This window comes from Thamnophis elegans, chromosome 10 (genome assembly GCF_009769535.1).
Source record: "Thamnophis elegans isolate rThaEle1 chromosome 10, rThaEle1.pri, whole genome shotgun sequence".
Classification (NCBI taxonomy): domain Eukaryota; kingdom Metazoa; phylum Chordata; class Lepidosauria; order Squamata; family Colubridae; genus Thamnophis; species Thamnophis elegans.
Genome location: NC_045550.1, coordinates 65,518,611 through 65,532,470, shown reverse-complemented (window position 1 = coordinate 65,532,470; position 13,860 = coordinate 65,518,611). Strand labels below are relative to the sequence as shown.

The window sequence follows — 13,860 nt, the reverse complement described above, 5'->3', positions numbered from 1 at the left end:
CCAAGGTGAGCATTCAGAAGCAAAAGAGTTGCTGTGTGTGTGTTTGTGTGTGTTGGTTTGTATCTTAGTAATGCAGTGCAAATTGAACCGCTTAGCGTCTACATCAACGTACATGCAAAACAGAAAACGGGTTAGTTCTGCAATCCAGCGAAGAGCGTTGTGGGAACGCCAGTCTTAAAAACGATGATAAAGCGCTCGTCTGTCCCCGCTTGGGGAAAGTCTTCACCCCCCCCCTCCTCCTTGAGGTTTGGCCCCCGTGTGTTGCATGCACAAATAGGTGTCGTCTTTCTTCCAACCGATTGGAGACATTTATTTTTTTTTGAAATGTGCGTAGAACAAATGGAAATGACAGCCGACTTTTCCACGGTGGAAACTGTCTGTCTGTGCAAAGCTGGAGGGGCGGGAACTGTTCTTTTGCTGAAACGAGATGGGTTAAATGCTGAGTCAACTCTGCGCTGGATGCTTGGTTCATAGCTAGCTGGGCGGGCGGGATGGGGGGGGGGATCAGCTCCCACCCACCGGAAAGCTGAGTCACCGAGTCCTTCAAACTGCTTTCCATTTGCCTGCTGCTTTTATTATTATTATTGTGGCAACATCGCCATCAAAGCCTGCTGCATAATGCTGCTTAATCTGGCCTCTGGTTGCCTTAAAGGGCGAAATTAGGTCCCCCAAGTGAATGAAAGATAAAATAAAATAAATAAAATAAAAATTAAGTAGTCCCCCCCCACTTCCTTTTTCTTACCAGTAGAAAGCTGAACGGCTGGGCAGCTGAATGGCCCAAACTCCTTTTTCCGGTGAGTGCAGGTAGTCCTCGACGGATAACCATTCGTTTAGTGACTGACGTTATACCACGGCACTGAAAAAAATGACTGGTGACCATTGTTTACACAACCACGCTGCATCCCCCAGGTTCATGTCATCAAAATTCAGATGCTTGGCAATTGGCACGTATTTTATGACGGTTGCAATGTCGGGAAGAGTGGGGAGGGGGTGTCATGTTTCACGACCTTATCAATGGGGAAGCCAGATTCACTTAACCACCATGTTACTAACTTAACAACTGCATTACTAATTTAACAACTGCAGTGATTCACTTAACAACGGTGGCAAGAAAGGACATCTTAAAAACTTCCAGTGTTGGGGCATTTATAACTTCTGGAGACAATTTCTGTTCCACTGATTAATTGTTCTGTCAGGAAATTTCTCCTCAGTTCTAAGTTGCTTCTCTCCTTGATTAGTTTCCATCCATTGTTTCTTGTCCTGCCCTCAGGAGCTTTGGAGAATAGCTTGACTCCCTCTTCTTTGTGGCAGCCCATGAGATATTGGAATACTGCTATCATGTCTCCCCCAGTCCTTCTTTTCATTAAACTAGACATACCCAGTTCCTGCAACCGTTCTTCACATGACTGACTGAAGATCACCCAGGTGGCTGTGTGCCTAAGGTGGCACTAGAACTCTCTCTCCTTGTGATTAGCGCAATGTCATTCGGACAGCTTTACTAAGGCGGAACTAGAACTCACAAGACTCCTGATGATTGGCCCAGTCATTCAGTTGGCTTTGTGCCTGAGGAACTCTTAGTCTGCTAGTGATTGGTCCGGGCTGGGTGGTTGCGGGTTCCTGCTGGCATTACTACCGGTTTGGTGCCCAAAATTTTTTGCCTGTGCATACACACATTTGCACTTAAAAAGGTCTACACATGCACACACCATTAAAATCTATGAAGATTGTTCTGCGTCTGTGCAGAACAGACAATAAAGATGGCAGTGCCCAGGATAGAACTGGTACGGTGTCTGCCCGAGTTACTACCTATTCGGCCGAACCGGTAGGAACCCACCTCTGGATTGGTCCAAAGTCACCCAATGTGGCTTTGTGCCCGAGTGTGAGTGGAACAATCTCTTGATTTCTAGCCTGGTGCCTTAACTAATACACTACCTTGGTTAAAATCATGCGTGGCACGACAAAACCGTGCTCGACTAAAGCGCGCCCGATTAAACCGCGTCGCTGACGTCATCAACAGGGCAACAACAGCGAGCACGGAGAAAGAAGGGCGCTTTAAATAGCGCTTTGAAAGCAAGCCGATTCAACTTAAGGGTTAGCTTTAGGGTTAGGGTTAGGTTAAGGGTTAGGGTAAGGGTTAGGGTTAGGTTTAGGTTAAGGGTTAGGTTTAGGGTTAGGTTTAGGATTAGGTTTAGGGGGGTTAGGTTTAGGGGTTAATTTTAGGTTTAGCGTTTACAGCGTGCTTCTGTCTCCGCGCTGTTGTCGCCCTGTGATGACGTCAGCTACGCGGTTTCGTCGAGCGCGCTTTAGTCGAACGCGGTTTTGTGGTGGAACCAAAATCATGATCCTCAGGATAGTCTCTTTATCCTTTGCCTTTCCCTAGCAATTCACACCTGCTTTGAACCTTGAACTTTCAACAGAACGGGAGTCCATCCTCAAGTTACAAAAATCTCTGGGCACCTTTGCTAGAAACTGGTGCCTTTTTCATTCCCAACTTCCCCAAAATAAGCAGAAGCCCTTCCGGATCTCCTCTCTTCATCTTTCCTTCCCCCTTCAAACTCCACTCTATTGGTATTTAGATTAAAAGAGACAAGACCAGCCTTGATGGATTTGTCCATTTAATAATTCTTGATTTCATATTCCCGGCGCGCAGAACTGAGGAACATCATCCAAACCTCGGCTCATCATAGAAAACAGTGCAAAGCAAAACGATTCGTTGGACTGGGCATGCCGCGGACGAGCGCCAGCTTCTGCCGCTCGTCCTGAGCTTGATGATAAGAAAAATAGGGTTGGCAAGCAGCCCACTTGGCAAGGAAGCCATCAGCCAAATACGGTAGGTTGTTTTTTGGCGGCAACCCCCTCGGGGATGGGCCTTCCACCTCCCAGCCTTGTTATGTCAAGAGGCAAGATCTCAGCAATTCCAAAATGAATGCAGAAGCAGTCATTAACATCAATCATAATCTTGTAGGATTAAAACACCATCTGCCATTCGGTAGATGTCCGACTTGAAAGGAACGGTTCCAGCAAAATTGAGGGCTTAGTCCTCCAGTCTGTATTCACTGGTATCAGCCTAGAAATGTCTGCACCAAGAGGTTTTCTTGATTCAGCCCCATCTCGGCTCCTGCAAAGGCCCGCTTGCATGTCAATTAAATCTTTCGTTCCCTACTCGGGCGTTTTAAGCTGTGTGGACTTAAGATGGCAACTTTAAGAGGTGTGGACTTCAACTCCCAGAATTCTGGGAGTTGAAGCCCACACCTCTTAAAAGTTGCTAAGGTTGAGAAGTTAAGGTAAGTAACTCTACACAGCCGATAATGAAGTTTAAACTTCGTATCGGCAAGAAAACCGAAGCTTCGAGGCTATTCGGAAGCAGGTGATTTGAAATGTTCCAGGACATTGACAACGGCTAAAAAGATATTGCGGATGAAGTTAAATGCGGTCAATATTTTCAATGGAAACCCCCAAACTGGCTTGGTTATCTATGTCCTGTAACCCCAGCATTCCACAGTTCGAATCCTGAAGCAAAGACTGCCAAATGAGGTTGACGGACAACAAATAATAGAATTCTAAATTTTTAAAAAAATCCCCAGCTCCTATCATTTAGGTAAGATGCTTTTCCTCTCACAGTAATTATTGCTTTAAGTTTGCAAACCAGCAAGGCAGGTTTGGGAGTTCGGTGACTCCCAGTGCAAGAGATAAATTCAGCCAACCCTGCGCTCTGTAGATGGGTTTGGATTACAAGTCCCAAAACTCCCCCGGAATTCTGGGGTTGGAGTCTCAAAGCTACAGGAGAGCAACCAAAAGGACTCTTTAATCTCTCTTCCAAAGCTGGAAGGGTGATCAAAGCAGCTTTTGCTGAGACATCTACTCTGGACATGCCTCCCTAGAGCAAGAATTTGCCCAGAGGGGGATCCTCTTGAGACCACGGACATCCTTTGAGACAACGTGCCTCAGGCGATTGGATGTCCCTCAACCCACAATTGGGATGCTTGTTTCTAATAGGACGTCTCAAAAACCGTGGCGACTTTAAGATGGGTGGACTTCAACTCCCAGAATCCCCCCCCTCCCCGCCAGCATGGGTGACTGGGGAACTCTGGGAGTTGAAGTCCACTTGTTTTAAAAGTTGCCAAAGTTGAGACACTGCTCCAGTATATAACCATTGTGAACAGCAGGGTCCTAATTGCTTGCCGCAAGGGGCAGCTGACTGGGTAGGAGGCCACCCCCTCCCTAGGCCTGATAGAGGGGAACCGCACGGTCTATGTCAGCCCGGCAGATGGGACAGGAAGAGTTGGGCAAGGCCTGGAAACAATGGAAGCACAAGCAGATGTGGCCACAGGGAAGCAGGACACACTCGCGCGGGTTGCTCAAGCACACCACGCAGGCGTTGGCGGGCAGCTCTTCGTCCTGGTGATTCCTCAGGTACTCTTCAAATTCCTGCCGTTGCTCCTCCCGCTCCCGATTCAGCTGGCGGATCCGGTAGGCTCGACGAAGGGACCTTAGGATAACCACCGCAGCCACCAAGCCGCACACCAAGGCTGTCCATTTCCAGAAGCTGCTGGCCGACTGCAGACCGGATAGCAAGGTCTGCCAATCCTCCAGGCACAGGAAATAGCCGGCACCGTTCGAAGGGGGCTGCAGGCAGAGGGTACCATCCGGGCGCTGGGCCAGCTCGCCGATGCCGGTCAGGCTGCTGCCCACCAAGAGCATCTCTTCCGTCTCCAGGAAGCCCTTGGGCTTCTCCCCGCTGAGGTAGTGGCTGAGGAGGTCTTTGAAGCCATGGGAGGTCTGCTGGAAGCGTTCGTAGACCGTCTCCAGGGGCAGGTCAATCGCCTGGAGGGGCAATTCCACACTTACCCCTCCTGCCGCTTTGTCGGTGGAGGTGAGGACAAAGGGGACTGTGTGCAGCTGCTCCAGCACCACCCGTTCACTGTCGGTCCTGCAACGACAGGAAAGCAATTGGAGGGGAGGCCGCAGCAAAGGTCTCCTGATCTGAAGCCCAGATTTACCTTGCCCAGAGACAGCCGTAACAGGAACACAGGGCTGAAAACCACTTAAGGCAGGGGTCGGCAACCTTAAACACTCAAAGAGCCACAAAGGTCCTCACCCGAATCCCCACCCCCATTCAATTCTGGAGCCAACCATAGAGTCTCCTCCTAGTGCGGCATCCTTTTCCTTCTGCCGACTGGAACTCCAGTTCCCCCACCATAGAGTCTCCTCCTAGTGCAGCATCCTTTTCCTTCTGCCAACTGGAAGTCCAGTTCCCCCACCATAGAGTCTCCTCCTAGTGCGGCATCCTTTTCCTTCTGCCGACTGGAACTCCAGTTCCCCCCACCATAGAGTCTCCTCCTAGTGTGGCATCCTTTTCCTTCTGCCGACTGGAACTCCAGTTCCCCCACCATAGAGTCTCCTCCTAGTGCGGCATCCTTTTCCTTCTGCCGACTGGAACTCCAGTTCCCCCACCATAGAGTCTCCTCCTAGCATGGCGTCCTTTTCCCTCTACCTGTCCTATCAATTGTGGAGCCAACCAGTGACAGGGAGCCGCAGCAGAGGGATGAAAGAGCCACATGTGGCTCCAGAGCCATGGGTTGCTGACCCCTCAGGGGAAGGCATTAGACACAGTAGACCAATACTACATCTTGTCTTGTAGCTTATGTGTTTATCTATCACCCTTAATGTTTTTTAATAAATCACTGAGGACAGCATATGTGCCTCATACTCCTCCTCCCTATTTACCACAGAACAATTCTGTGAGGTGGGTGGGACTGACAGAGGGACTGGCTCACAACCAACATAGCAGTTTTCATGTCTATGGTGGGACTAGAACTCACAGCATCTTGGTGATTGGCCAAAAATTACCCAGCTGGCTTTCATGCCAAGGGCAGGACTGGAAATCAGTCTTTAGTTTTCTAGGCTGGTGCCATAACTACTAGATCGAACTGGCTCTCTTATTCCTTGACAGAGGGGGAAATGTTTTGTTTTGGACACGTAATGAACTTCTCTTGTAGCCTGAACAACAAATGGAGCTTCCCCTTGCTCTTTTCCTTTCTTTCTCCCTTTAGATCATTCTATTATAGAGGTGGGGAACTGTGGGCCCTTTAGGCCTCGTGGACTTCAACTCCCAGAATTCCTCAGCCAGCCAGGTAGGCTGGCTCAGGAATTCTGGGAGTTGAAGTCCAGGAGGCCTAAAGGGCCCATAATTATCCACCCGTTTTAATATCTCCATCCACCTGTTGAAGCTTGTGTTGATCTTTCAAATCGGATCGATGGCTGCCCGAGACACCTGCACACATTGACCCTCAGCTTTGGGATGACATGACACAGGAAACATTAACCAGGTCAGAATTATTACAGACCCCAGAGACAGCCAAGGCTACCCGTGTCTACCCTAAGCAAATGCCTAAATTTGGGTGCTTCTTATACACCAAATGTAGCCCCGCCCACCCGCCAGCCCCCACCCTTTGGCCTCTGCCTCCCAGCAATTTGCCTCCTTGCAGTAAACAGTGAACAGCCTGTTTCAGTTTCGGTTTCAGCCTGATTAGCGCAAACAGCTGATTGTCGGTTGGATCAGCCTCCCGACCATAGCTGTTTCAGACTGCAGGGATTGCCATTGCCTATTGCCGCCTCCGCCTGCCCCATTTTTGGCCTCCACATCCCATTTTTGGCCTCCACAAGCCACATTTTCTGCCCATTCTGATCCACCCTGCATGGAACGGGCGGAAAATAGGGCACGCAAAGGCCAAAAATGGGATGCAGAGGCTGAAAATGGGGCGCATGGAGGCAGCAATAGGCAATGGCAATCCCTAAAGCCTGAAACAGCCAATCCAAACGACAATCAGCTGCTGGTGCTAATCAGGCTATGTTGAAACTGAAACTGAAATGGGCTGTTCACTGTTTGCTGCAAGGAGGCAAATTGCTGGGAGGCAGAGGCAGATTTTCTTTTTCTTGTCTTCCTCCCCAGAAGCTAGGTGCGTCTTATACTTTGGAGAGTCTTATACTCCAAAGAATACGGTAAATGTGAGGCTACTGCCTACTCCCTCAGCCCTCTTGCTTCTTCTCCAAAGGGTTGCTCACCAGCTTCGGGCCAGGCTGTTCCAGACCAACCGATGCTCCTTCAGGATCAGTCTCTCAATCACCCCCTGTAGCTCCTTGTGGTATGGGCTGGTGAGGGCAGCTTCGACCGGTTGGACCACTCCTGAAATGATAGGCATGGAAAACTGTTGCAACTGGCAAGTCCTTGAGCTTTGAAAGGGGTCCATTTCAAGCCCAGAAAACCCTTCTAAGTAGTGCAAATTTACCACGCCGAAAAAAAGTGACTTAGGACCATTTTTCACATTTATCACCATTGCAGCATCTACAGGGTCACATGATTTACATTCAGATGCTTGACAGCTGACTCACAGTTATGACGGTTGCAGGGTTCAGGAGTCCTTTTGCAACCTTCTGACAAGCAACGTCAACGGAGAACCCAGATTCACTTAACAACTGTGTTACTTAACTCAAATGTTTGAGTTAAGATATTTGAATTAATATGAATTAATGGAAGAGAAGCACCAAAGCATGTTGTAACCAGCTGATATACTTCTTTTTTTTTTTTTTAATAGATACCTGTGTTTTGTTCTTTTTCCCTGCCTGTCGTGTTGTTTTTTTTTTTGTCCTTTTTTTTTTCTTTTTTGCCTTTTCTTTTTGATTTTTTCTTTTCCCACTGGTGTGGGCAGGTATTGTTCAAGATTATTACTTGTATTAATACTTTTAAATAATAATTACAGTCAAATGAAAATGGATATATAATAATGCTTAAGTTAATATGAGTTATGTTTGTTGACCGTGGAGGATCTGTAATCGATTGATACATTTTCTACAGATGTAAAGAAAGATGCTGTACTTGTTTCAATTAAAATTAAAAAACATTTATTTAAAAAAAACAAAAAAAACAACTGTGTTACTAATTGAATAACGGCAATGATTTCCTTAACAAATGTGGCAAAAAGAGTTGTAAAACAGGACAAATTCACTTAGCAAATGTTTCACTTAAACCACATATATTCAAAAAAGTAAGGTTTTACATTTAGGCAAGAAAAACGAAATGCACAAGTACAGTATATGTGGTACTTTTGCTCAATAGCACTAACTGTGAGAGGGATCTTGGAGTCCTAGTGGACAACCATTTAAATAGGAGCCAGCCGTGTGCAGCAGCTGCCAAAAAAGCCAACACAGTTCTAGGCTGCATAAACAGAGGGATAGAATCAAGATCACGTGAAGTGTTAATACCACTTTACAATGTCTTGGTAAGACCACACTTGGAATATGGCATGCAGTTTTGGTCGCCACGATGTAGAAAAGATGTGGAGACTCTAGAAAGAGTGCAGAGAACAGCAACAAAGAGGATTAGGGGACTGGAGACTAAAACATATGAGGAAAGGTTGCAGGAACTTGGTATGTCTAGTTTAAGGAAAAGGACTAGGAGAGACATGATAGCAATCTTCCAATATCTCAGGGGCTGCAACAAAGAAGAGGGAGTCAAACTATTCTCCAAGGCACCTGAGGGTAGGACAAGGAGCAATGGGTGGAAACTAATCAAGGAGAGAAGCAACTTAGAACCAAGGAGAAAATTCCTGACAGTTAGAACAATTAATCAGTGGAACAGAAGTTGCCTCCAGAAGTTGTGAATGCCCCAACACTGGAAGTCTTTAAGAAGATGTTGGATAGCCATTTGTCTGAAATGGTATAGGGTTTCCTGCCTAGGCAGGGGGTTGGACTACAAGACCTCCAAGGTCCCTTCCAACTCTGCTATTGTATTGTATTAAATTGTGGTTGTAAGTTGAGGACTACCTTTGTATAAAGGTGTGTTCTGACTGATTATATACTTTACTGTTCCAGCTATTAAATATCTTAACACTGTCCCTCTCTTTGAAGTAGCTAGTTCTCTCCCTAGAGATTAGATCAGCCCATGCTTCAGTGTTTGAAAAGGAATCAAGACCTGGAGTCGCCCCCCCCCCCCCTAAATCTTTGGAGACTGGGTGTATTTCATTCTGATCCCTCCTGCAAAGGAAGTATTTATAGAGATTTAATTGTTTAGCGGTAGCCAGAGGATTTAGATTATGAACATCTGTCTATTGTTATAACCTTAAAAACTGGGTCTGTGTGTGCTGCTTGGAATCCGTTCAGACTGAAGGGGGACATAACCCCGAGCAAGTGAATTAAAAATTGGCCTGTATTGTAGTATTAAGAACACTGGGTGTGATATACATGTAGTCCTCAACTTACGACCAGAATTGAGCCCAAAATTTTACGAATTATTTAGCCACGGTTAAATGACTTACAAAGTGCATATAGTCAAGGCGATGGTTTCCCCAGTTGCAATGTATGGCTGTGAATGTTGGACCATAAGGAAGGCTGAGCGCCAAAGAATGGAGGCATTTGAACTCTGGTGCTGGAGAAGACACCTGCGAGTCCCTTGGACTGTAAGGCCATCCAACCGGTCAGTCCTAGAGGAGATCAACCCTGACTGCTCTTTAGAAGGCCAGATCCTGAAGAGGAAACTCAAGTACTTTGGCCACCTCATGAGCAAGAGCAAGCGGATGGCTTTCTTTTCAGTTGCAAGTTTGCCTGTCGCGAAGAAGGCAACTCTGAGTCGCAACAGAACGACGAGGTATTTAACAATCGATGGTATATTTTCCCATTGCAGATTCTTGTTAATTCCTCGGTGGGCGTTTAGCAAGGATAACTGCTGCCGCATTCACAATGATAAATGGAAAAGGAAGGGATTGAAGAATTGGCGTGGTGGCTTCCCTGTTCAAATCTTGGCGAACCCGTTTGCTGAATTCTTACCTTCGATGACAACGTAGGGGAGGCAGTTGCTACCTGCGGCAGACAGAATGCTGGGAAGGCTTGAATCAACGTGGAGCTTCGGAGCCCCCTGCAATAATGAGGGTGGGGAGTGAAAATGTAAATATAAGAGGAAATAGCAGAACCTATACAGAATCAAGGTGACTTGGAACCTCAAACATTTGCTTATTCACGTATTTACCAAGGAAATTCCCAAACCACTGCCGTATACGAACTTAAGCACGTTTGTTTAGCAACTGGCACACTCCTGGGTGAATGACCAGAATTGCACATTGCATGAATCTGTTTCCTTCTGTCTGCTCTGAATTAAGATCACTTAAATAAGGAACGCGCTCTACATGGGGCTGCCCTTGAAGAGTGTTCGAAGACTTGAGTTAGTCCAGAATGCAGCCGCGCGAGCGATTGTGGGTGCACCCAGGTACACCCACGTCACACCTATCCTCCGCGAGCTGCACTGGCTTCCCATTGGTCTCCGGACCCGCTTCAAGGTGCTGGTCGTTACCTATAAAGCTCTACATGGCATCGGACCTGGGTACTTGAGAGACCGCCTCCCGCCGATTATCTCCCATAGACCGATTAGATCTCACAGGTTAGGTCTCCTCCGGATTCCATCCGCCAGCCAATGCCGGCTGGCGACTCCCCGGGGGAGAGCCTTCTCTGTTGCAGCTCCAGCCCTCTGGAATGACCTCCCCGTGGAGATCCGGACCCTTACTACCCTCCCGGCCCTCCGCAAAGCCACCAAGTCCTGGCTGCTTCAGCAGGCCGGGGGGCCTGTGAAACATCCAGCCCCATGGAAATTGTGAATGTTGCGTCTTTTTTAAAGTGTTGTCTTTGTCTATTTATCCCCCTTCCCTTGTCTGTTGTGAGTCGCCCAGAGTCCTCCGGGAGTGGGCGGCATACAAGACAAATAAAATGAAATGAAAATGAAAAATAAGGATAAATAAGGGGAAAAAAAATCTGCCTCTGCCTACAGTATTCATCTGGCTAGCCTCCTTAGCAAACAGCCTGGTCAGCACTAGCAGCTGATTGGCGGGTGGATCGGCCTCCCAAAATACCCCCAATCAGCTGTTCCCAGAGGTGAACCTTAGCAACAGGTTCGCTGGTTGTGAGTGAGCGAGAGCACGTTTGATTCGCCTGTGCCCCGCTGGGGTCGATGCGCAGCTTCAAAAACGCAGCTGATTGCCACAGGGAGCTCCAGCGAGTACAGCAGAAGTGCCAAACCGGTCAGACAAGGCAGCAGCTGTTCCGGGTTGCCATTTTGGCCTCTGCGCCTCGCGTTTTCAGCCTCCAAATGTTCAAGGCTGTGGGGATCGCCAAAGCACATCGCCGCCGATTGCCGCCTGTAAATGCGACGCGCAGACACAAATGACGTGATGCGTGGAGGAGATCAGCTGCGATGCGCTCTGGCAATTCCCTCAGCCTTGAACGGGTCTCAAACGGAGCGTTTGGAGGCTGAAAACGCGAGGTGCAGAGGCCAAAAACGCAAGCCACGGAGGGGGCGATGGTCTGTGGCAATCCCTGCAGCCCGGAACAGGCGTAAAACACGACACATGAAGGCCAAAGGGTTGGGGGCCGGCAGGTGGGCAGGGCTACATTCAGTGTATAAGACACACCCAAATTTTCAGCCTCTTTTTTGGGGGGAGAAAGTGTGTCTTATACTCCGAAAAATGCAGTACTACTTAATTAAACAATATTAAATTAAATTAATTAATTAATTTAATTTAAACAATACATCAATGTCTGTTGTGGCCCAGCAGGAGCCGTTGGAGCTGCCACCACACTCCGACAGCGAGGGGCCCTATGAGTCGGCTTTGGAGGACCCTGGACAGGGTTCCGACTCCGCGCAGGGCGCAGAGAGGCTGGTTGGCCACCAGGAGGCACCTGAGCCTTGGACCAGTGGAGAGGAGACAAGGGAGTGTGATCCAGACGTCAGCAGTGGGGAGGAGCCAAGGGAGATGTTCCTAGATGCCTGGCACCGGAGAGCTAATAGGCGTAAGGAACAATTACGCAATTACAGAGGGTAATTGCACTCAGCTGGTGGTCATTAGGCTCCTCTCCAGACTATAAAAAGACTGCTTGTGCACACGCCCCTTTTTGCAGAAGTCAACGCAAGAACTAATGTTGGAGAACATTATGGTGAGCTTGGCAGGCTGGATTGCTGCCAGGCTTATCTGTGCTGGATTGCTGCCAAGGACCTGTCTGTCTGTTAATTAAATGCTGTAACTTATCTTTGGCTCAGTGTGTGTGTTGGTGTGGGACGAGGGGGGTCAGAACAATGTCATACCTGGATTTTGGACACCACCTTGGCCTTCTTCCTGTGCAGGTAATAAAAGAGGCCAGAGAAAGCCAGGCTTGAACCCAAACAGATCGCTTCTCCTATTGTAAAAGGAAAAGTATCCATCGAAGCTCAGGCTGGAAGAAAAAAGAAAAAAAAAACACCAAGAACTCAGCTATCAGCCAGGAATGGAATAGTAAGATATCTCAGAGTCCACTAGGATGCTTGATGACCAATGTCAGGAAAGTCCTTGACTTATAATAATTCATTTAGTGACCGTTCAAAGTTACAACATCATGTTGTAGCCCGCCAGCAGCCAGTGGATCTAGCAGCAGATTCGGACAGTGAGGAGGTTGGGGAGGAACCTGGGCCAGTCCTGGAGTCTGATGAGGGCAATATACATTTACAGTTAAATTTTCTCCAATGTACATTTACTACTAAATTTTCTTCAATATACATTTACTGTTAAATTTTCTTCAATATACATTTACTATTAAATTTTCTTCAATATACATTTACTGTTAAATTTTCTCCAATGTACATTTACTACTAAATCTTCTTCAATGTACATTTACTGTTAAATTTTCTGCAATATACATTTACTATTAAATTTTCTTCAATATACATTTACTGTTAAATTTTCTGCAATGTACATTTACTATTAAATTTTCTCCAATATACATTTACTGTTAAATTTTCTGCAATGTACATTTATTATTAAATTTTCTCCAATGTATTTACTACTAAATTTTCTTCAATATACATTTACTGTTAAATTTTCTGCAATGTACATTTATTATTAAATTTTCTCCAATGTATTTACTACTAAATTTTCTTCAATATACATTTACTGTTAAATTTTCTGCAATATACATTTACTATTAAATTTTCTACAATATACATTTACTGTTAAATTTTCTCCAATGTACATTTACTACTAAATCTTCTTCAATGTACATTTACTGTTAAATTTTCTGCAATATACATTTACTATTAAATTTTCTTCAATATACATTTACTGTTAAATTTTCTGCAATGTACATTTACTATTAAATTTTCTCCAATGTACATTTACTACTAAATTTTCTCCAATGTACATTTACTATTAAATTTTCTTCAATATACATTTACTGTTACATTTTCTGCAATGCACATTTACTATTAAATTTAACCTTCCTGCTGACAAAAGCACAGAAGGCAGCTCGGAACAACAATCAAGGAAAATAAAAAATAAATACAATAACGCCAGTTTATTTAAAATCAAGGCGAAATTAAAAGTTTGGGGGAAGAGAGAGAGAGGTCTTTTCCCCCATCCCTTGGGTCTGCCTGGCGCCTCTAATGAGTCATCAGCAGCACCCTCTGCTCATGCTCAGAGGCACCTTTGTTTTAAAGATTTCCAGAGGCGGGAAGTTTACTTACCAGGCTATTTACAAGGGCAAAAAGGTGATTAACGCCCATCCACGACCGGAAGCTTGGTTCCCTCTTTCACTTTCACAATCAGCCGTAGCGGAGCATGGTGGACGGATTAACGTGACGCGAAGGCGCATGGGAAACAAAGTTCCTAAAGCCGGTTAAGGCAGCTTGGCTTCTCTAGGCCTTCTCGCTTTGAAAACCACAACTCCCGGCATGCCTTCTTCCTCTTTATCGTTCTCGGACTTTTTTTAGGAGGCGGCGGCGACGGCGGCCATAAACATTTGCGGTCGTTGAGAACTACGAATCCCATCAGGCATCGGGGCACGTTCTTT

The 13,860-nt window shown here is 46.4% G+C and overlaps 1 protein-coding gene across 1 annotated transcript; it reads right to left on the bottom strand.

Annotated features, from left to right (window-relative positions):
* Positions 1–2,597: 2,597 nt before the first annotated feature.
* LOC116514364 (mitochondrial ubiquitin ligase activator of nfkb 1-A-like) lies at positions 2,598–13,626 on the bottom strand. The gene is made up of 5 exons (XM_032225920.1): positions 13,535–13,626; positions 12,125–12,252; positions 9,823–9,910; positions 7,066–7,186; positions 2,598–4,930 (listed from the first exon to the last, which is right to left on the bottom strand). Exons 2-5 carry the CDS (start codon positions 12,239–12,241, stop codon positions 4,222–4,224), a joined length of 1,035 nt encoding a protein of 344 aa, XP_032081811.1. The 5' UTR covers positions 12,242–12,252; positions 13,535–13,626; the 3' UTR covers positions 2,598–4,221.
* Positions 13,627–13,860: the final 234 nt, after the last annotated feature.

Coding starts and splice junctions, on each gene's coding strand:
- LOC116514364 (XM_032225920.1), bottom strand. CDS start 12,241: ATGGATACTTTTCCTTTTACAATAGGAGAAGCGATCTGTTTGGGTTCA. Junction 7,187..9,822: donor CCCCTACGTTGTCATCGAAG/GTAAGAATTCAG, acceptor CTATCATTTCAG/GAGTGGTCCAACCGGTCGAA. Junction 4,931..7,065: donor AACAGCCTGGCCCGAAGCTG/GTGAGCAACCCT, acceptor CTGTCGTTGCAG/GACCGACAGTGAACGGGTGG.